Below are 22,258 nucleotides of genomic sequence, written 5' to 3'. Positions count from 1 at the left end.
ACATGCTCTGTTTGAGTTCTTCAGATCCAGGTGGACGGATGATGGTGGTGTATATGAGATGGGTTTGCTCCCCCGGCCAGAGACCATAGTAGGAGAGGCGGAGAATACAGCTTTGGTGCGGCCAGTGTCAGATATGGAGGTGCAGGAGGCGGTTTGGAGTCTTGCAGAGGATAAGGCCCCCGGGCCTGATGGATTTCCACCCTTCTTCTATCGCAGATATTGGTGCGTTGTTAGGAGGACAGTGGTGGAGGCAGTACAGCTGTTTTTCGGTCGAGCGAGGATGACAGATGATTGGAAGGCAACTTTCATTACATTGATACCGAAGCGTCTGGACGCCTCGGAGCCGAGTCACTACAGACCTATTAGTTTGTGCACTACCCTGTACAAGGTGGTGGCGAGAATCATGGTGGGGAGAATGAAGCATTTGATGCCTAGGATCATCAGTCAGAAGCAGGGAGCCTTTGTGGGAGGGAGGAGTATCTCGGACAACATTTTGCTTGCTCAGGAGATGATGGGTGATCTGCAGCGAGCCTCAAGGAGTCGAAGTTTGATGGCAGTTAAAATAGATATGGAGCGAGCCTATGATCAGATCCGGTGGGACTTTCTACGACGGGCATTACAGAGCTTTGGGTTCCACCAGACTTGGATTGACTGGATCCTAGGTTGTGTGCAGGGGCCGAGCTTCTCCATTTTGATCAATGGCACGCCATCGCCATTCTTCCGTGCTACTATGGGACTTCGCCAGGGATGTCCTCTGTCCCCGTTCTTATTTATCATTTGTTCTGATGTGCTTTCCCGCTCCTTGCATGCTGCTTGTGGGAACCGGGAGCTGGTGCCTTATTGTCCAGCCCCGGGTGCCCGACCTATTTCTCATTTGTTATTTGCAGACGACTGCCTCTTAATTGCTAGAGCGGGGGCGAGGGATGCCAGAGCCCTTCAGGGAGTGCTGACAGAGTATTGTGCCATGTCCGGGCAGAGGGTCAATCTACAAAAGTCCGCTATCCTATTCAGTCCCAGTACTGAGGGGAGGGTGCGACGGGAGATCAGGATGATGTTGGGGATGCAGGAGCAGTTGGGGACCCTGGTTTACCTAGGGGTCCCCATCACAGGGAGGAGACTACGGGTGGCAGAGTGCGCTACCTTATTGGAGAGGGTGCGGAGCAGACTAGAGGGGTGGAGAGCATCGTCACTGTCTATGATGGGGAGATTGATATTGATCAGGTCAGTTCTGTGCTCCATGCCTATTTATCTGATGGCTCACACAGCGGTGCCGAAGTCCGTGTTGGAGAGGATAGAGCGGCTTATGCGGAGCTTTCTTTGGGGCTCCTATGGGGGGGCATGGGATACACCTGCTTGCCTGGGAGAGAGTGTGTCAGCCACTGAGTGAGGGTGGGCTGGGGGTGCAATCACTGTCAGTGCGGCGCGAGGCTCTTTTGGCACGGAGGGCGGTACAGTTTGTTTTGGAGCCGCATGGTCACTGGAGCCAGGTTATGACTGCCAGGTATGGCCGAGCGGAACCCGAGGGGCTGGTGATAGCTCCTCGGAGGAGATCTTTCATGTGGCGAGAGATCGGGAGGTATGTGCCTATGGCTCTAGCGCATTCGAGGTGGCTGATCGGTGACGGACGGAGCATCGATGTGTTGGAGGACCCTTGGGTGGATGCACTTCCACTGAGACTATGGCCGACAGCGATCAGTGTGGAGGCAGGGGCAGGACTACGGGTCTCTGACTTGTTCAGGCCAGGGGAGGCAGAGTGGGATGGTGATAGGCTGGGACAGTTATTTGGGGAGCATCTTGCGGAGCGGGTACGGGCGATCCTCCTTCCGGGTTCTACAGGTCTAGATGTCAGAGTTTGGAGCACTACCTGTCGAGCTACTGCTAGGATCAGCGAGGTTTCCCGGGTTCTTCAGCTGGGGTTACAGTCGGGCCTAGACTGTGGTTGGGTGTGGAGGTTCGGACTACACCAGAGGGTGGCCCTCTTCCTCTGGAAGGTGGCTTGGGAGCGGTTGCCGACATGCTTAGTTTTGAGCAGACGAGGTATGAACCTGTCCCCCTTATGTCTGGATTGCGGGGTGGCCGAGTCAGTGGATCATGTACTCTTCCACTGCGCGAGGGCGAGAGGCGTCTGGAGTTTGACTGAGATCCAGGGGGACGCCTGGAGTGGGAGGGTTATTTTCCTGGAGGTAGTTCGGCATTGGGCTGGTGATCCCCAGATGAGGAGATCAGCCATTAGGGCGTCTTGTACAGCATATCAGATATGGCTGGCCAGGAACGCCCGGGTGTTTGGGGAGCGGAGGCTTTCCCAGCATTTTGTGATGGAGCGGGCTTGTGCCCAAGCTGATGAGATGATCCATGTAGAGTCTGCTCACAGACCTTTGATAGCTCGGGACACCTGGGGCTCCCACATTGCTTCGGCAGCTCCGCATAGGGTATTTTTTACCTGGGAGCCCCCACATCCGAGTTTCCTCAAGGTCAATTTTGATGGCTTTGTCTTGGACGGTGGCAGGAGGGGAGGGGCCGGATTTACTGTCAGGGGCCCGGGCTGATGCGATGGCAGCAGGGGGCTGTCAGATTTTTGATACTTCAGTTCCAGGGGCAGAGCTATGCGCGGCCTGGATGGGTCTGTCCTACGCGCGGCGGGTGCTCCACGCGAGCCTGATCCTGCTCGAGGGTGACTCTGCTACGGTGGTTAGCTGGATCCGTAGGGATCCGAGTAGTCATGGTGGTGCCCATCCCTTACTTCGTGACATCTGGATGTTGGCGAGGGAGAGGGTGATATTACAGGCTAGGCATGTGTATCGGGAGGCTAATGGGGCGGCCGACTGGGTGGCATCGTATGTAGCATGCCACTCGGGCGGTACCCTATGGGCTGGGGAGAGAGATATGCCCAGAGCTCTTCGGGACATTTTGTATTCTGACTTTATAGGGTGTATTCGTACCCGCTATATATGAATCGCCCGCTTTAGCAAAAAAAAAAAAAAAAAGAGCTACTGATGCTGAGCAACGCTACACTCAGAAATCTCACTCAGCTTTCGCCTATCAAGGTTCACAATGCCGCTTCAAAATGGGCCGCAGACTGAGTGGTCTTGTATGTGGCTACTCACTCCAAGGGTGCTCCTGAAGGTTGGAAAGAGAGAGAGTTGCCTAGAGCCCTCTAGAAATATGTTGTTTTCTGGCTTTATTGGATATATCCGTACTAAAACTGTATGAATCATCTGTTTCAGCACCAAAAAAAAAAACTACTATTAAGTTGTAAGATTGTGCCATCCATGACAGTGCACACACATTTTGTCCATTCATGTACACTATAATTTGTGGATCAAATATTTATATTGATGTAAGTAGCCATCATAACACGGTGCCATTAATTTAAGATAAAAAAATTTCATATATTTTATCTTTGTGATTGTCTAAGACAGATGCTTTGATCTTTTTTTCTTCTTCCTTAAAACAGTTTCTATACAAAGTAAAAGTGGGAGCCTAGCTGTCTTTTTCAATGGTGAGTGGTATTAAGCGCTGATTTTTCTGATGTTTTAGGATCTAATTGAAAGCCAACATGGATTCCTTTAGCCATGTCTTATGGTGATTGCTTCTTCAATTCACTCAATGAACATGGTTTAGAGATCTTGTGCCAACCATCTATCTGGTTAAAAGATAAAACCAAGAAGGTTGCTTGCAACTTGTTAGACGAGATGATAAAGGTGCAATTCAAGAAAGCGTTAATGTGGGCAAGCTCTCTTACCAAGATTTTTTTTACAAAGCTCATATAAAAGTACAATAGTGATTTATTTGTTACATCGCAAAATAAAACAGAAAGGATGTTTTGTGAGGACTTGCAGTGATATTTCCTCCCAGCACTGAAGTTATTTACTGTCAGCAACAGCAAGTATAGTCAACAAACAAACACAGCCAGACTATTATTCTTACTGAAGTGAGTTAATATCCTGATGACATCCAGTCTCTGATGCCAAAATTTCAGAGCTAACCGGTATAGAATCAGCATGCTTCTCGATATGCACTTCAGCGCTTGCTCTTCAAGAGACTCCAATTCTGGCCATGGCTGGCAATTCTCTGATCAGAAGATTCGACGCGCGCCGCAAGCGCAGCCAACTGACCTTTAACGCTGAGGTCAATGACATGGGAGTCGTCATCACCATAGCTAATGACGAAGCCAGCTATTAATGATGGATCGATGATGTTCTCCATTCTCAAGTTTGGAAAGCCTGTCAGTCTCTGCATCTTCTTAGCTATGAGATCGATCTGTCTGCCGTCCAGCTTCACAGCAGAGGAAACAACAATGGCGAGCACGCCGCTTGGCTGCGAAGAGATGCTGCCTGCAGCCTCTCCCATGACATCTTTTATCGCATCCAACTTCTCATTATCCATAAAAGCATGCAAGAAGTTCAGAGAGAAGGGCTGGAATTCCACATCACGTACTGCTGTCCTGCATCCGTCGTTACGCTCGATCGTCGCAGGATGATCCATGGGCTTCGATTGATGGTCATTACTAAACCATTCCGGCATGCCATTCTGACTCTCATTCTCAATAGTAGCATTGGTTGCTCCACTAAAAGATTCCCCTACTGAGGAGTCTCTGCTTGCAATGGTTATTGAGGTTCTCTTCGATGAGCTCAGCTGGGGTGCCTTCAAGGAACGAGTTCCATGCAGCGGCATGGCCATTGGAAGATGTCGACACACATCTTGGGTATCAGTACCTTTGGAAGGGAACAATGGCTGCCCACAGGGACCGGCAGACTGATTTAAGATGCTCATCTGCAAGATTTTAAAAGTGTCGATCATCTCATTGAACGTATCAAATGGCATCCAAGGAGACACGAAGTCGAGCAATGCAATTTTATCGAAAAATATACAAGTTTGCATCCCATGATTTTATAATGCTATGATGAAGTATGAAGATATGATTCGTTAAACCTGAAAAGGATTAATGTTTGAAAATTTTGGGTCAGTGATATGAAGACAAAACAACACGACTGAAGCCCGAATTAATGATGAATTTATTTGACTCGGCAAACTGATGACATTAAGCTCCCCTTGTTGCCTAATTTTTGATTTGGAAGAATCATACAAAAAAACATGAATTATTTGGAATTTTTTTAATTTTCTCTTGAATTTTAATTTAGTACAATTAGGTCATTAATCTTTTACATTCGTTCAACTCGGACTCTGGCTATGAATTCCGTCTGATTGCTATGAATTCCTCTTTAAATTTGTAGCCAGGGTCCAAATTGAACAAATTTAAATGTTCGATGACATGATTACACTAAATTAAATTTCAGAAAAAAATTGAAAACCCCCCAAATAGTTTTTTTTTTGCGTGATTATTTCGTTTCTGATTTTTTCAGATAATGCAGACAACGATCTATATGCAATTTTACATGAAATTGCAGGTCATGTAGAATGAAAGTTTAATCATCAATGAGCCAAAAGTGTGAATTGGCACATAGAAAGACAACAGTGTAGAGCTTTGAAAGGCAGAGCTGACACCTGCATTTCTCCAAGGCAAGTACCAAGAATTCTGACTAAAATTTTCAGATTAGCCTTCTCCTTGTAACAAGAATGCTGAAAAATCTCAGGTTCTATGGAGCCAACGGGCCTGATCTTGGTGTGGATATGGAATTGAATTCAAGCTAACCCACACAGACGCAAGCACGGTGGACAAGCGTGCATCTTAAGAATGTACGGATCCTGATTTATTGGACTGGTTTAGAACTTGGGAGGACTTGTTGAACTAGTTGGATCTGTTTCAAGATCACAGAGCTGAGAATTTGGACCAGAAAAAGCTCGTCCTCTACATAAAATGATATGCTGTTAGCTAGGCAATTCATTGCCTGAGGTTGCCTAATTTGAATGCAGAGCATTCAAGTTTCATCAGCATGCGAAGTTGAGTGCCTCTCCTAAGAAAACAGCTCCTTCAAGTTATTGTGCTAGTCTTCCATGGTAGTATTCATTTTGAGAACGAACACTCCATAACGCCATAGAAGTCATCAAATGCAAATCTATAATCATGGCCCATCTGTTTCTTATACTTCTATTCAGCATCTCTCACAGTTGGTTAATTAGAGATAGCTCACAGCAGAAAATGCGCAGCTTCTTATCAAACTTATTTGGTGGCATAACTATGGAAAACAATCAGATTGAATCATGGAAGAATCCCATATTTGGTGGCTTTCACAGGAACATCGAGGAGTTTCGATGAGATGTCTCATGCACACAGAGGCAAGCAGGGCAGAGGAGTAGTGCATTTTAACTACTGCTATGAGACGCGGTAAGATCATGTAAACTTGTTGGCATGATTCTGGAGTTAAGAATCTGAAGAAAGAACGACTAGATCTTCCTCCATGCAAACAAACATGCTGGTGGCTTGGAAATTCATTGCCTGAGGTTGTCTATTTTGAGCGAAAACATTCCTCTGTTGTGGAAAAAAAGAAAAGCTTGCAAGATATTATGATATCTCTCCATGCAACTGGTACTGATGATTTTGAGAATAAACACTCATTAATCCATCTTCTATTCTTGGAGGAACAAATTATTATATCATGACAGAACCTGGTACAAAAAGCATTACGGTAATATGATGTTCACAAACTCGCTCTAGATCCCATCTTTTCCATCTTTCTGGAAGGTGGGATGGTTTCCTCTCACTACATATTTCACGAGCTACCAAAATATCCCGGGCAGGAATAATTACGAGGAGAACGATCAGTTCGTAAGAAGAAGAATAAGAGAGAGACCTGTAAAGCGGAAGAAGAAACGTCCTCCACTTGAGCTGAGTCGAGTTGAGGAAACAAAGGACGAGAGAAGAGGCCTCAGCGTTTCTCTGAACGAGCAACAAGGTGGAAGGAAGGGGAGGGAATAAAAATTTTGTTCTATCTTGTATTGGGGAATGGATAATGGAGGATTGCGTGGATACATAATATATAGGGAGCTCTCGCGTCGTGGAGGAGCAGGAGGCGATGACAGCCGCAGAATCCCCATCTTCACCTCTGATATGAGATCCACTCGTCTCCGGCCCCTCGAACGATCTCCATCACATCACATCCTCTCGATATTCCATGGATAAGCCTGGGATAAAGTATGGATTGCCTCGGAAACCACTCAAGCTGCACCCGCAACGGGATGCTTGGGTTAATGGACTCCGTTTCTATCTATTGAACTCATCTATTCAACCCGAGCATGGTCTGGTTTGACCCAGTCGGATCCACCTAACCTAATCCAAACTCCGAAACACGTGTATCAAGATTTATGAAGTCAGGCTGGTCAAGCTTCAAATTAGGTTTGAGTCAAATTCAAATTAGGTAACTTAGAAAGAGGAATATGTGTGAGTCATGACCTTAACCTATGGGGATCATCCAAGTTGCATTCTTCTTGTGTAATGATTGAAGTTATCAAAAAAATCAGACAAAGGCAAATTTGTTGAAAGACATGGATGTCTGATCAAATTGTTGTAGATACCGATTATATATAGAATTCTCACAAGCAATAGAGGCATATGTCACGAATGACATCATTGAGAAGTCGGAGTTGAAATAATTAAGATCTATTTATACTTTCACTCAAGTTTTATACCTTCAAAAATATAACTTAGTCCAAAAGTATATTTTGTAATTATTAATAATCATAGCTTGGTCTCTAACAAAAATTAGGGCCAGCCAGACTGAATGGCGTATTTGACAATACCCTTCTATTTTTCATTTTTTTTTGTAAAATTGCCATAGTTTTTTGAAATAAAAAATTATTTTTTAAAAAAAAAGAAAGTGAGAGCAAGAAATAGCGAATATTTGTGCAAATATTATATTCAACATCACTCTCTTTATAGTATTTACTAATTTGTAGAGAAAAGAAAACAACCGCGACAAATATGCATTCGATTAATGAAATGCTCTTCATGCATCATTTTCTTGTAATTTAGCTCCCTGCAAATTCTATTCTAAAATATTTCATCTTATAACAATGTTGAAATTATGATCATCTTAATATTAAATGAGATCTATCACGCGAGGTTAGGATATAATCCTAAATACAATGAGTGGACCCAAAATAAGATTATCAAAATATTAATCATTATGTGGAATATATTTGTTTATTATACTACTTATTAGTTATAACCAACCTTCAATTTTCTCTACCCAACCCCTCTTCTCGATCTAGCTTTTTTTTTTTTTTGGTGCAACGGCAGCTCACACGCTACGCATGTGAATGCAGCCAATACAATCAGATAACAGAGTCGGCACAGTGTCACGAGTCATCCATATAAACCCTCTAGAATGGTGAGCCGCATGGAAAGTAACTCAGTATGCTGCATCATTTGCTTTCTTGTAGATATGCGTGGCCTGTTGGGAGCCATACTCCTCCAGTAGTCTACGTATATCGAAAAATAGAAGCCTGCCCTCGCCTGTACACCTCTGATCCCGGATCCAGTCGATCATCGCAGCCGAGTCGCCCTAATCTATCTTTCGCGGATGCGCCTTGGGTGCACTCTCCACAGTTCTAGGTTTTTTTTCTCGGGTGGGGCGGGGGCTGCCAGGGTTCTCTCAACCGGACCGGGCTCGGGCCAGCAGCTTCTATGCAGGGTCTGCACAAAAACCCAACCAAATCGGTCGGGCCAACTGGTTCTCCGAGGCGTCTCCAGCTCAAACTCCACCTACCTTCTTCCTCGCCTCCCCGCACCTCCCCCTCGCTCCCGAAACCGAGCGTCGCAGCAGCTATACCAGACCGGTGATCCTGTTCACCTCCAATTAGTCGTTCATATTCTTTTGTTTTATGGTTTCTGATCAAGAACTCTCGCCCTTTCTTCATATTTTCTTGCACAGAAAGCAAAGGTGATGTCGGCGATCGCACAACTCGACGATGAGACCGTCCACAGCATGGCAGTCGGTGCCATCTTCAATGACTATGTGAGTATTGATTTCCGATCAATACATATGTTTATACATTGTTGTTTCCTTCTTGATGAAATTTTTAGGTTAATTTGGATATTTATGTACCTGAGGAAATTGCACGATTGTCATTCTTTTATATATGATTAGTTACACTGTTTACCCTAATTCTAGTATGATGAGATTGAAGGGATTTGTTCCTTCGATGGCTTGACGTTATCATGTGCTTGACGCTATCTGTTTAAGGACATATTTTATTCATCTTTTTTCAGCTCCTCATGGTCGGAGCTTGTCCATATGGGGGAAAGGTGAAAAGGGTCCTTGCTAAGGAACCATCTGGTTGTTTTGTTTGATGGTGGTGGCCACTGATAAGAAGATAGGGCCTATTGAGCTACAAAAACCACGGTGTCATGTCTAGTGTTTAATTCTCTTCAAATTTGTTCTTCTTTACTTTATGTTGATTCTGAATTAAGGTGCTTTGCAAGGAAAATGGGTCGGTGGATGTGCTTAGAGTTAGTTATCAGTTGTGGCTTATACATGCCATTGTTATTACCGGGGAGTCTGTTATTTTGGTTCATTGGCTTACACCTTCTTCCTAAGAGATGGATACAACCTGGTACATAGTATACCATATTGGTCCGAACTGGTCTGTATGGGGCGTACCGTACCATACCGATTCGGTACCGGTACCCAATTCGGATGGTGTACTAGCACTCGGTCACCAAAACAATTTCGTATTATACTGACATGTGCTAGTATGACACCGGTACGAGTTTCGGTACCGAGGTAGCAAATCTTGGTCTAGTATATTAGTGCTTGTCTTCCCTTCTTCATGCTAAGACGATTCCAACCATAGAGGAGGCTTTCTAGGTCGGTAAGTTCTCTTATAGACTTGTACAACCAATTAGGTAGGTTTCCCTCTCTTGAACTAGTCTTGCATTTTGGTTGGGGCACCCTGCGCTTTCCTAAAGTTGCCTTTCCTAGAAACTCAACAACACTAGTCAGAATTAACTCAACATTGCAAGCCAGTATTAGGAAATATTCATAATTTTATGGACCATGCCTTGATTGGAAAACTGTACCCTTTGTAGATGAACTCTGAGCACAATAAACTTGCCCAAGCTATATAAATTCTAATCCTAGATAACTCAAAGACAATAGAATGATGTGAAATAACTTACTTTGATTGTTACTTTATAAAATTTTCTAACATTTAGGGATTTGTTTTTTGGACCAAAACTCTGAAACTTGATGCAAAACTGCTGAAACTATTGAAACTGATGAAACTCTACCCAGGGACTGAAACCAAAAGTAAAGCTGGATTTTAAAACCTTGATCTCAAAGGTGTATTATCCCATCTTACATCAAACCTATACCTCATCTTTATTATTCTATGAACCATCTGCATTCATGTTATCTGCATTAGAAGAATATCCTCTCCCCATAGATGGGAGTTGGAAAGTGAATGATAGCATTCTATATTTCTATTGTGACGCCTGTGCGCAAGGTGCCCGCCCGCCACACTCCCCTTTCTCCTATTCCATTGCAAAAGAAGTTGGTCTGGTTGGCTTGCTTGCCAAGAGTCAAAGCTGTCAAACTTCCTTGTTCTAGCCCCAGCTGCTGGCTTAGATGTTCAAGAAATCAAAGGAAGAAAGAGCAATGTGGCAAAACAAGTACACAAAATCTATCTCTGTTGGGAACTGTTGATTAACCCATATTTCTGTCTTTCCTCGATACCTCCTGAACATAAGGAGGTTAACACACGTGTGATTTCCACATCCACGAGTAGCCTTGCATTGTGTGGACTTCCCTTCCCCAATCCAGAACTAGTCGACCTTTCATCACAAATTGAAGCAGAGGCGCCCTTGAACGCGGGCAAGGCGCGAATACAAATACGAGACACTAAACCCGGTGTGAAACCAATCAACTATATAAATTGGTTTTGTTTGGATCACACTTGCACTAAATTTCTTTTTGAAATGTGTAATGGATGCAATGACACTTATCCAAGTCTCAGTTACCCATTTGTATAGTTAATGGTCTTGAAGCATGGCTTTTATCTTCTTTCGCTACATAATGTTCAGTTACATGATTTGGGTGTTATATCTTGTTGGTCTCATGTCAACTTGTTACAGGTAGGGAAAATAAGTTCTCTTGATTTTCATCGTACAGAAGATCTGCTTATCACCTCATGTGAGGATGATTCTATACGCCTTTATAATATCACAAATGCTACGTGAGTATACTTTACCCTGTGATTTTATGCATATATTGAGATTAAGTTTGTTATAGTGGTAATATGGTAGTCATGGCATTTTCTTTATTGTACAATACATTATTTTGGTGTTGATTATAAGTCCGATACATCACAACCAAATTTCTTATGGTTTATGCTTCAACTTGTTCATGCTTGTGCTTTCTGTGGGAGGGTCCAAGGGTGGTTTTGTAGGATAAGTAGATTATCCAATAAGAGCATTCAATTTTAGGTGGACGGAATCCTCCTATATAGTGTCAAACTTCTTTCGTTATTTTTAAGTAGCTAGTTCATATTTCACTTGACCAAAATCAGGGCACCTTATGGTCCTAATCCATAAGTACAATCGAAATTACCTTGCTTGTGGGCCAATTCAGGATACAAATATATGGAAGTCTAAACTACGAGAAAGCTAGACGTGCGGAGGGCACTATTTGTGTACTCATTCTCTTGATGGGTACAATGACATATTATTCGGTGTTTTTTTTGTGTGAAGTTTTGACATTGACTAATTTATGTTAGGGTGTGACAAGTTGATCAAGGGACAAATCTCAAGATTAGTTGACTTTGCCTCCACTTTCATATATATCCAATGCTCCTTTTAGAATTATTTATCACATCTGAGATGTCCACTTCTGGTGGCAAGATGATTACCTATCCTCCTTTCTTCACATCCATCACCATCTCATACATGGATCAGGCTGATTGACATTAGAAAAATGCACATGCAGGAAAGTCCATGTCTGCTTGTAACCACTGGATGAGATAGTCATATTTTATGAATAGGTGACCCTCACACGGGCCAAATTGTACTTTAGCTCTTTCCCTATGCAGATGTGCACATGGGGGGCTTGGGGGGAGAGGGTTCAGGGATCAGTGTTCATTGATTGTTAGCATCTGTCATGTATCTCTGTTATTCGTAGTATCGTGCTCTCCGTGTAGTGTTTTTCATCTTGTTTCTTATTGTTCTTCAGGTATGAGATCTAGAAACTTTATACAACGAATCAAGTGTCTCATTCTTTTACAGGCAGGGTTTCTCTTATGTTACTCTATAAGTGGATTTTATTATCCCTTCATGGGAAGGGTTCCATTTTTGACTTTTTTATGGTAGCTATATCTTTGCTCTTTTACCAATAGATGAGACACAGCCCAGAGATATAAAAGCTATTCTTATTTTGTCAAACCAGAACCTAGAAAAAATAATGTGATTTTCTTTGTAATTTTTGTATTAATAAGTCAGAGTTGATTTTTATATTCAGGTTGCTGAAGACAACATATCATAAGAAGCATGGCGCTGATCGAGTTTGCTTTACACATCATCCGAGTTCCATTTTATGCTCTTCAAGATATGATTTGGAATCTACAGGTGCTGCTTTTCTTTATGTTGCACTATGATTTGATTTCCATTGGACATCTCCCCATAGGAGCAGGCAGGTTTTTTCCCCTCTAATACTCTTTTCTTAAACAGAATCTTTGAGGTACCTTTCTATGTATGATAATCGTTGCCTACGCTACTTTAAAGGGCACAAAGAGAGGTGGTGATTCTGTTGCCATTTGGTAATCATGCAGTTGAAATTTGGATTCTTATCATCCACCTTATTTCTCTAATTGCTAAATAAGCTCTTCCATTTTGATTTCAGAGTTGTTTCACTCTGCATGTCTCCTATCAATGACAGTTTCATGTCTGGGTCGCTTGACCATAGCGTAAGATTATGGGATCTTCGTGTAAATGCTTGCCAGGTTGAAGTGTGCTTCTTGCTGTGCATCTTAGGGTTTTGAAATAAGTGCATAAGGGATTAGCAACAGATGATTCTTTGAAACAGACTTAATCTAGGTCAAAACATACTATTCAGATTGTCTGAATGCAATTCATGGTTACTGTTTAACCTTCAGGGGATTCTGCGGTTACGTGGTAGGCCCACTGTTGCTTATGATCAACAAGGCCTTGTTTTTGCAGTTGCAATGGAGGGGGGTGCTATTAAGTTGTTTGATTCCCGTTCTTATGACAAGGTCTTTATCCAAAGTAACCATGAGTTCGTGTAATTTATCTGGAATGATTACGTATAACATTCTCTCCAAATCTCAGGGTCCATTTGACACCTTTCTGGTTGGTGGAGATACTGCAGAGGTTTGTGATATCAAGTTCAGCAATGATGGCAAGTCCATGCTCTTGACAACAACAAATAACAATATCTATGTTCTAGATGCCTATGGAGGAGAGAAGGTTGGTTTACCACTGGGATTTTCATACATTATCCATTAATCAAAATTATTAAAATCTGGCATGACAACATTTGATCCTTAAAGTGAAATAGAACCTTCTAATTTTGATGCTTACCACATCCACTAGTATCAGTTCTTCATCCTGAGATTTTTCCTTTTAAATTGTTTCTATTTAAAAGTCATAAGTGGCTTGTGGGTGGATGTATAAATGACGTCGCAAAGCCTTATGTCGATGAAAATCTTTTTTTCCTTTGATTTACAATTGTATTAAATTTTCTGTTAGCAAAATTTTGCATCTCTACAAGAACTTTAAATAACCCTTTGTTTATTGAATTTTGAATGACGTTAAATCATTTACAAATTTGTAACTTTGTGAATAACCTTTATTACATGAAAGTTATCTTTTCAGGAAGATTGTAGTGCTGTTATCACATTTTATACCCTCTTGAAACTTGAATTCTACCCACTCCCCTTAACGGAGTAGAAAGCCAATTTGTCTCAGCCTATGTATCAAGAAGCTTAAAACTCTTTTTACCCTTAAACTTATGCTGCTTAGCCATGCTATAGCCTCAGTTAAATGAATGTCACTTGTGCCTGATACTAGTATCCGAAACACCAGCCTCTCCTATTATGTGTTTGCTTTATGAATCCTAATTCTCTGCTAATTCCCTTTTAGAGCAATATTCTCTGTTTAGACATTCTTTCCTAATCCTTTCTATAACTTGAATCCTTTTTTTTTGAAAAAAAAATGGCCCTCCTTGTGACAAAGACAGCCTCCTTTAGAAACCAAATTTATTTGTTATTCTCAACGGGGCGTGGCCATCTTCATATTAGATGCAATATCTACATAACAAGGTTGCTTTCGGCTTAAAGAGTTGAGATTTGTTTCCTCATTCTATTCGTTTAATCTGGAATCTTCACACTGAATACAAACATCTATTCTCCACAGTGCATATGTTGTTATCTTTATTGCTTCTAGTTTAAAAAATTCAAGACATATCTAAGAGTTGGAAATATATCAGACACTTCATGGATTTATTATACTCTTTAATAGCAGATTCTAACTGTTGGTGGACTCTTACAATTATGAGTTCAATATGGCTTTTATCCCACCATAATAACATCTGGAGTTAGTCTTGTTCTTGAGGCTGACTAATGCTGGATGGTTAAAAAAAGAATTATGAATTTTCATGTATCTTGTTTCCTTGAGCTAATTTGGAGTTTGGATGTGGAATGTATTTTGATAAGAAGACTTGTAAGCCAGACAACAATAAACTATTGGTTTTCTTGAAACATTTAAAAAATAACATGCTACCTACATTGCTGGTGTCTTTTTCATCATTCTTAATGCTAATATCATTAGAAAATAAACATTCTATATTTCATGATTTGTACTTGTTACCGCTTCTTGGATACATGTAAACATTATCAATTGGCTAGTGTTGTTGTCTTTAGTGCACACATCAAACAAGTCAATTTATTGAAACATTTGAGATAAAGGGTGACATTTTGAAATATGAATATATTGATCACTGAGTATAGCACTTAACAATAATGCACTTTGTTAATTTTACGTACAAGGTGAAACACCATAGGAAATAATAGCTTTTACTATTTTTGCCGAGCAAGTAACTTTTTCTATTTCTTTATTCAACGTTACAAAAAGAGATTAATGAAAATGTAATTTATTCCTATGTCTCTGTGTGCGCACGCGTGCGCTGTGTGCCAAATTAGACTTTTGTATAGGCATTCAAATTCAATTCTCACATTTGTGACTTTGCAACTTGGGTAAAACCGGATCTATTCTTTTGCTTATGACCGACGTAGTCTTCTTCCACCCAGTTACGAGGTGTTTATCAAAGTACGAGTTGTTTAACCAGTCACACATATTAGCTATAAATCGTTGCTATTTCTTTTTTAATGATATGTTTGAGGCAATACTAAGGATTGACAAATTGAAATTGTCACTTCATCTTTCTATGCAGCGTTGTGGATTTAGTCTGGAACCATCACCTAATTTAACATCTGAGGCTACCTTTACTCCAGATGGGCAATATGTAGTGTCAGGTGAAATCATATGTATTCCATTTTAGTTTACCTTAATGTAAATTGATATATGCTTTTTGGCTTTTTATTATATATGTGGATGAAAATGTAGCTACACCTTTAAAGGCACCATGATGGTTAAAATATGTTTCCAACAGCAAGATTGTTCATCAATTCCTCAACTAGAGTCCATTTCTCTGGCACCTTGTAGCTTTTGTTAACATGTGCTACAAACAAATGACCTTAGTTTAATATATACATATTGGCCTGATTTAATAATAAAAACCTTAACAGCTGTCTCGGTAACTAAAATCTTTTTTAATGTTCTCCTTTATTCTTTTTCCTTTTTTATCGCTTAAATTGCCACATCAACTTCCTTCCATTTATATAGGTTCTAGTGAGGTTATTGATTGATCATACATAGATTTGTAAAACCAACTTCATATAGATGATTTGAGGACTGTCAGTATGTGGGTTTTAGTTCTCTTTCCTTTTTGGTTCCTACAGTGCTTCCAACAATCGAGAGTCATATTTCACCTTTGTTGATACAAATCAACTGTTGAGATTCTCTTTTTTTATCAATAAAAACTCCTATTTTTTCTCAATTATTTGTCCCTTCCGTTATTTGTTCCATTCTCTACATTTTCTCTTGTTTACTCTTCATATCGATCTTTAACTGTCTTATCATTCTTTTTCACCTTTTTCAATCATAGAAAATGCCTCTTTCAACCTTTTGGACATTCTTTCTCTATCTAATAGCGCATCAAGCCTCTACATGCATATACTATGATATAGCTATAGGTCTCATACATATTTTGTCTTATAAAGGTGTCTTTCCTAAGAAGGCATATTAGTTCTATCATCCAAGCCATGAGTCATTCTTATGACCCTTGCAAGGAAATGGACAGAAAATGGCAAGATGAATAGATAAACCATACATATTTAGACCTATACATGAGGCTATCCGACATTAAGTAAATAGGGGTGGGAATTGGTTGGGCTGAGCGAAGTTTGGGGTCAGCAGACCTCTTATACAAACATCAATGTGTATGTTTGGACGTATCTATGTGAAGAATGATGGGTGAATTTGAAGTGAGCTTGCCATTGTTGGAGAGAGAAATAGAAATAGCCCATCTATTTTTTAAGAGTATTTTAGCATTAGATTTTCGTAGTTGAATATTCCTGAAACTCCATTCTCTACATCTCCTCAGTTGCATCGCCTGTGCCATGTTATACTGCAATATATGCATATGTAGCAGAGTTTTATCTGCAGGTGCTTATAGTGTAGTGCATCTACCATCTACTGCATGCTTGGTCTCTATGCGGCTGTACAGGTCTCACACCATGGAGTATGCAGCGTCAATGCATTTTGGTTTAATGCTGTACACACAAATGCAAGCTCAGTTTTGGTCATGTATCTGCAGACAAGCTGCTTTGCATATAATGTGGATTTTCTTTTTTTAAAAAAATATCATTGTTGTGAAACAAATTCTTAATGCTATGTTCTGCTCCAACATTTGATTAGCATATTGTCATTGAATAGTTAGACTAGTGCCATATCTAAATTACTTCTATTGGGAAGTTTAATTATTTCAAGCATAAGTGTTGACTCTAACATCAGTGTACATCATATAGGCTCTGGAGATGGAACCTTGCATGCTTGGAACATCAACAAGCGAAATGAGGTATATCATTTTTTCCATTTTCAGTTTTTTTTGGTCTGTCAAAGGCCAGAGGCCCAGAAGCAATTCCATCGATATAACAATTAGCTAACAAGATGTCTTCCCTCATCTGTTCCCACTGATGTCCTTAATGTCAGTTTATGTATGGTCTAATATCTTGAAATGTGTCTCGTGATCAGTTTTACTACATCGACCAAATTACGTAACCTGCTTCATAACAGAAAACAGCAAAAGCCATCTCATAAATGATAGTTTCGGCTGTGGTTGTTTATAAATTAAGGTGGTGGGGTTCTTTGTCTAGAAATGCTCATCTTTCTCATTCCAGAAAAATAGGAAAAGATACTAGATCAACTTTCAAGGGAATCATTCTACTTTGTTTCAACTTTCAAGAAGTGCTTGGGAACAATAGAAGCTATGATTATACGGATAATAATTTGGCAGCAGAAGTATGAGTGGTTATCTGCTGCTTTTTATAACAAACCTTCTATTTGGATGCAAGTTCCTCTTGACAACAAGGATTCCTTCACAGGTAGCCTGCTGGAACAGTTACATTGGTGTTGTGACTTGCTTAAAGTGGGCTCCGCGTCGTGCCATGTTTGCAACTGCGTCAACAGTCCTTACTTTCTGGATACCCAACCAATCTAAGTCGAATGAAGAGCCCAGCACAGCTGAAGCGGGACATGGTGAATGATTGAGTTCACCATCTTTAAGCTGCTTAAGAATAGGTATTGTTTAACCTACTTTAAAGCAATTGTTTGTTGATGCTTCTGGTTAAACTCACGAAATTTTGTGTAAACTCCATTGTTGAAACAAAAAACAACTCCTCCTCTATTCTTTTTGGTCTGATTTTTTTTTCCTTTTGCATTGGTTAATTGGAATTAACGTTTGTGCTGCAACTTCTCTTGCATTCAATTCAAAATTCCAGTCAAAGGTTTTCTTGTTGGTTTTGAGTGTGCATTGTCTGTTTCATTCCCCTCAACATTTACTTTACATCAATCTCATGCTCCTGAAGATATAACAGTCATAGCCACTAAATTTTGCTACCTCTTGTGGGATACTGCATCCTTTAAAAGCTGTACTACTGGTAAGGTTAAAATTGATGGTATCTGTCTCCAGAATGCCTGTTTGATGTACTCCATTACAATGTCATTTTATTACCTGCTTCTGTAGTGGGAAGGAGAATAATTTCATTTACGTTTCTAGTTGAGATATAGTCTTATCTTCCAAGACGCTACTGAAGACTTGGCTGTTTCCTCCCAGTAATGCTACCCACTCAATAGAGGCCATGAGGTTCTGACCCAGCTCCTGTTATCTTCCTTATTTCCAGACGGTTCAGTGGGTCATATCTCAAGCACCACATGGAGATATCTGCCATCTAAAATGGGTGACATAACAGTGGTTTCATCGGCAATGAGGAGGAAGCAAATACAAGCAGATCAGCGCATGCTTCATTTGTTTGTGTAGGCTTATTTGCATGTAATTGCTCATGAGAATAAGACATGGCCATGGAAGGCTAACCTTGTATACTTCTATAGGGCAAGTGTCATCGGGATTCTGATCTGTAGCTGCCTCCAAGCACTCTTTGGATCATCCTCTCGGAAACTTCCTTTCTTCTGATCATATTTTGATAGAGATACAAACTGTTGATGTTAATATAATCTTCTTCCATTTGTTCGGAAATGCTGATTTTGTTATGACCAATTACTCTGACTACTACATAATCTCGAAAACTGGAGGAAATTCCGAATTTTAATGGCGCTATAAATCAGCTGTATTTTGGATCATAGAAAGCAATTTACAATCGAGATCAGCGATTTCATCTTGTTGGGTTCCTTGTGATCTTGAACAAGAGCATGATGACCTGTTATTAGCTCTGCAAGAACTACAAAAGAGATAACATAGTTATTTGTGGTCATCTGGAGCTCGCGGACCGACTTGTCCAAAGCTATAAAATGTCATCCGCAGGCAACCAAAAGAGTCGATGAAAGAAACCAACTTATTCCCCCAAAAAAATAATTGCATGATCTGTACTTTCTCTGGTGTCAGGTAGCCAGGAATCGAGACCAAACAAGTTGCTGTTTGGTTTTCTTCTCCACAGCGTTCCACAAACTTTGCCACCCCAAAATCTGCACCTTGTAACAGTAAGCACTGCCCTTGAGCTTATTATCTCATGACAAAATAGTAAGTTGTAGATACCTTATGTACTTGATTCTTACTATAGTCCAAAAGGTGCTATGCGGGCAGCACCAAAAGAGAATATATGATGCTAATCTTTTCAAGTTTGTTAAATACATAAAAGTATAGGGAATAGCTAAAAAAACTCAGAAGACTGACCTTTGTTCTCAGTCCATTATCCAGCAAGATGTTATTAGTTTCTATATGGCAATGAACGTATGTACTGAATACCCCTTGCAGCATCCAGTGCAATCAGTGCTCTTGCATTCCAAGAGCAAGGCTGATGTCTTGCTTGCAATTTACGTTATACTTTGCATCCATGGTTAGATCAAGTTGGATAAGTGGTAAAAAAAACATATTAAGAACAGAAATAAAATCACTTTCGGTGTCTTATTCAGATATTACTAGAAAATCATAACATTTTGTGGTTTTATAGTATGCTTAGTTGTGCAATTAAATCTTTTGCAAGCCTCAAAATCATGAAGCTAAAATTAACTACTGCAAGAAAATTTTTCATGTCCATTATTTTCACTTATTATCGTATTATATTTAGTGCCATATTTTGAGTCTTTTTTCTTTCGACAAAAAAAAGAAATCACATTGACAACATAGCAAATGACAAACAATATTCTATCGCAATTCATGCATCTACATAAGTTGCTTTGCTAACATTTGGACAGCGGATCATGGAAATGCTCATGGAGTGAACTGTTGTTATCACCTGCTGCATACCTGATCAGCTCAACCTGATAGAAATCTCATCTATGTAATCGGATGAAATATTTTCTAGGGCCGTTTGATGGTGAACAATCAAGCAATCACATGCCATGTTTTTTTTTTTTTTTTTTTTTTTTTTTTTTTGCTAATGCGGGTGAATCATACCTGACGGGATCGGATACACCCAATAAGGTCAAAAAATAGGATACCTCGGAGTGCCAAGGGCAACTCCCCATCACCAATTCACAAGGTGCCTCCGGAGTGTCGAGCTACGTACGCAGCTACCCAATCCGCGGCACCATTCCCTTCACGATAAATATGTTTGGCCTGAAAAGCCCATCCATCCCCCGCCGTAGCCCAAATGTCACGGAGCAAGGGATGATCATTACCGCCACCCCTTGGACCCCCCTGGATCCAACTGATGACGGTGGCCGAGTCACCCTCCAGGATGACGGACCTAGCCTGTAAGACATACCGTGCATGGCGAAGGCCCGCCCAGGCTGCACTCAGCTCCGCACTCGGAATCGAAGTGTCAAATAACTGACTGCCACCGGCAGCCACAACCCTGGCAGACGGGTCCCGAATAACAAAGCCCGCGCCTCCCCGCATGCCACCATCCAAAACAGACCCATCAAAGTTGACCTTGAGGAAACTCGGGGGTGGGGGCTCCCAGGTGAAAAACACCGTACGGGAAACTGCCGAAGCAAAGTGGGAACCCTAGGTGTCCCGAGCTATCAAAGTCCCTCCAACAGGGATGGTGTAACCCAACTCAGCCGCCTGAACGCGGGCACGCTCGACCACAAATCGCGGCGACATACGACGTTCGTCGAAGGTACGAGCATTCCTAGCCAACCAGATCTGGAAGGCAGTGCAGCTCGCTCGAACAGCCCCCTGGCGAAGCAGCGGGGACTCCAAGCCCTGGCGCATGGCCTGTAAGAACGGGTCCCTACCTCGCCATACGACCTGTGGGACCCCTGCCAGACGCCAAGTGGCCCTAGCCCATGTGCACCGAAACAGAGCATGATCCACCGTCTCGGCCACACCACAAACCCCACACACCAATGGGATCCTCACACCTCGACCTCCAAGTACAGCCCTAGTAGGAAGGCGGTCCCAGACCACCTTCCAGAGGAACAACGCTACCCTCGGGTGTAGCCCCAATCGCCAGATCCAGGCACAATCCGGGCCAGGCTCGTACTCCCGCCTAAGGATGCGGGAGAGATCGCCCATCCTGACCCTGGATCTGGTAGAGGAACTCCACACACGTACATCTGGTCCGCCACTCCGTGGTAAGGGGAGTGAGCGGACCCGCTCCGCCAAATACTGCCCGAAGAATCGGGCCAACTGAACCTCATCCCAGCTAGCCACCCCGGGGGTCATGAGATCACAGACATGTAGACCCTCCCCAGCCTCGACACTAACCGTAGTCGGCCAAAGCCGCAGAGGAAGGCCATCGACCCATGGGTCCCCGGCTACATCGATGCTACGTCCATCGCCTATCAGCCATCGAGTATGACTCGACACCAATGGCAAGTACCTCGCTATCTCATGCCATAAAAAGGAGCATCTCCGCCCTCCTCAGGCCCAACCCTCTAGGCCTGCCCCCCCCATACCGGATAGTCATAATCCGACTCCAAAACCCCTGCGGCTCCAAGATGAAACGGGAAGCCTGTCGGGCAAGGAGCAGCTCTCGTCTCTCCAGGAGAGACACCACCCCTAGACCACCCTCCCTGAGGGGAAGGCAGATCTGCTCCCATGCCACCAGGTGCACCCCACGACCCCCTCCATGCGAGCCCCATAGGAAGCCCCGAAGAAGTCGCTCAATCTTCAGTAGGACAGATTTTGGCACCACCGTATTTGCCATAAGATAGATGGGCATGGAGCCCAGAACAGAACGAATCAGCGTGACTCTGCCTATCATAGACAGGGACGCTGCCCGCCAACCCTCTAGTCTGCTCTGAACCCGCTGCACCAACCCGGTGCACTCGGAAACTCGCAATCTCATACCCGAGATCGGAACACCCAGATAGGTCCAGGTCCCGTCCTGCTCGGGCATCTCCAGAATCCTCCGAATCTCCCGTCGAACCCCAAGTGACGTGCTGGGGCTGAAGGAGATAGAGGATTTCTGGCCATTCACTCTCTGACCGGATATAGTGCAGTAGGCGGCCAAAACCCTTCTGATAGCCTGAGCGTCCGCTACGCGAGCCCGAGTCAGGAGGAGGCAGTCATCGGCAAAAAGCAAATGTGATATCGGCTGGGCCTCT

At 42.3% G+C, this 22,258-nt stretch overlaps 4 protein-coding genes across 6 annotated transcripts; 2 read left to right on the top strand and 2 right to left on the bottom strand.

The window, feature by feature from the left end:
* Nucleotides 1–1,586: 1,586 nt before the first annotated feature.
* On the top strand, nucleotides 1,587–3,570 carry LOC149768693 (uncharacterized). Its single transcript, XM_089925284.1, has 2 exons — nucleotides 1,587–2,429; nucleotides 3,538–3,570. The coding sequence occupies exons 1-2, from the start codon at nucleotides 1,587–1,589 to the stop codon at nucleotides 3,568–3,570; spliced, it is 876 nt and encodes a 291-aa protein (XP_089781410.1).
* A 126-nt stretch (nucleotides 3,571–3,696) lies between these two features.
* On the bottom strand, nucleotides 3,697–7,141 carry LOC103708158 (ATP synthase subunit delta, chloroplastic-like). Its single transcript, XM_008792956.6, has 2 exons — nucleotides 6,753–7,141; nucleotides 3,697–4,773 (listed from the first exon to the last, which is right to left on the bottom strand). Exon 2 carries the CDS (start codon nucleotides 4,771–4,773, stop codon nucleotides 4,021–4,023), a length of 753 nt encoding a protein of 250 aa, XP_008791178.3. The 5' UTR covers nucleotides 6,753–7,141; the 3' UTR covers nucleotides 3,697–4,020.
* A 1,472-nt stretch (nucleotides 7,142–8,613) lies between these two features.
* On the top strand, nucleotides 8,614–18,782 carry LOC103708156 (Transducin/WD40 repeat-like superfamily protein). 3 transcript variants are annotated; one of them, XM_008792952.6, is made up of 12 exons: nucleotides 8,614–8,736; nucleotides 8,832–8,915; nucleotides 11,033–11,133; nucleotides 12,411–12,517; nucleotides 12,620–12,686; nucleotides 12,792–12,891; nucleotides 13,045–13,161; nucleotides 13,238–13,375; nucleotides 15,360–15,441; nucleotides 17,056–17,105; nucleotides 17,632–17,827; nucleotides 18,430–18,782. In XM_008792952.6, exons 2-11 carry the CDS (start codon nucleotides 8,844–8,846, stop codon nucleotides 17,791–17,793), a joined length of 996 nt encoding a protein of 331 aa, XP_008791174.1. In that variant the 5' UTR covers nucleotides 8,614–8,736; nucleotides 8,832–8,843; the 3' UTR covers nucleotides 17,794–17,827; nucleotides 18,430–18,782. The 3 variants fall into 3 exon arrangements, with proteins under 3 accessions (XP_008791174.1, XP_008791177.1, XP_026660839.1); XM_008792955.6 differs by having other exon boundaries at nucleotides 18,306–18,782; XM_026805038.4 differs by having other exon boundaries at nucleotides 18,363–18,499.
* Nucleotides 18,783–20,711: 1,929 nt separating this feature from the next.
* Nucleotides 20,712–21,224, bottom strand: LOC120110643 (uncharacterized). Its single transcript, XM_039126221.3, has one exon. The coding sequence runs from the start codon at nucleotides 21,222–21,224 to the stop codon at nucleotides 20,712–20,714; it is 513 nt and encodes a 170-aa protein (XP_038982149.3).
* Nucleotides 21,225–22,258: the final 1,034 nt, after the last annotated feature.

The sequence above is a fragment of the Phoenix dactylifera genome, chromosome 1 (assembly GCF_051530095.1).
Source record: "Phoenix dactylifera cultivar Ajwa chromosome 1, Ajwa_hap1_PhDact_Kaust_v1.1, whole genome shotgun sequence".
Lineage (NCBI taxonomy): Eukaryota > Viridiplantae > Streptophyta > Magnoliopsida > Arecales > Arecaceae > Phoenix > Phoenix dactylifera.
The sequence above is the reverse complement of the archived record's forward strand: the minus strand, read 5'-3'. Positions and strand labels throughout refer to the sequence as shown.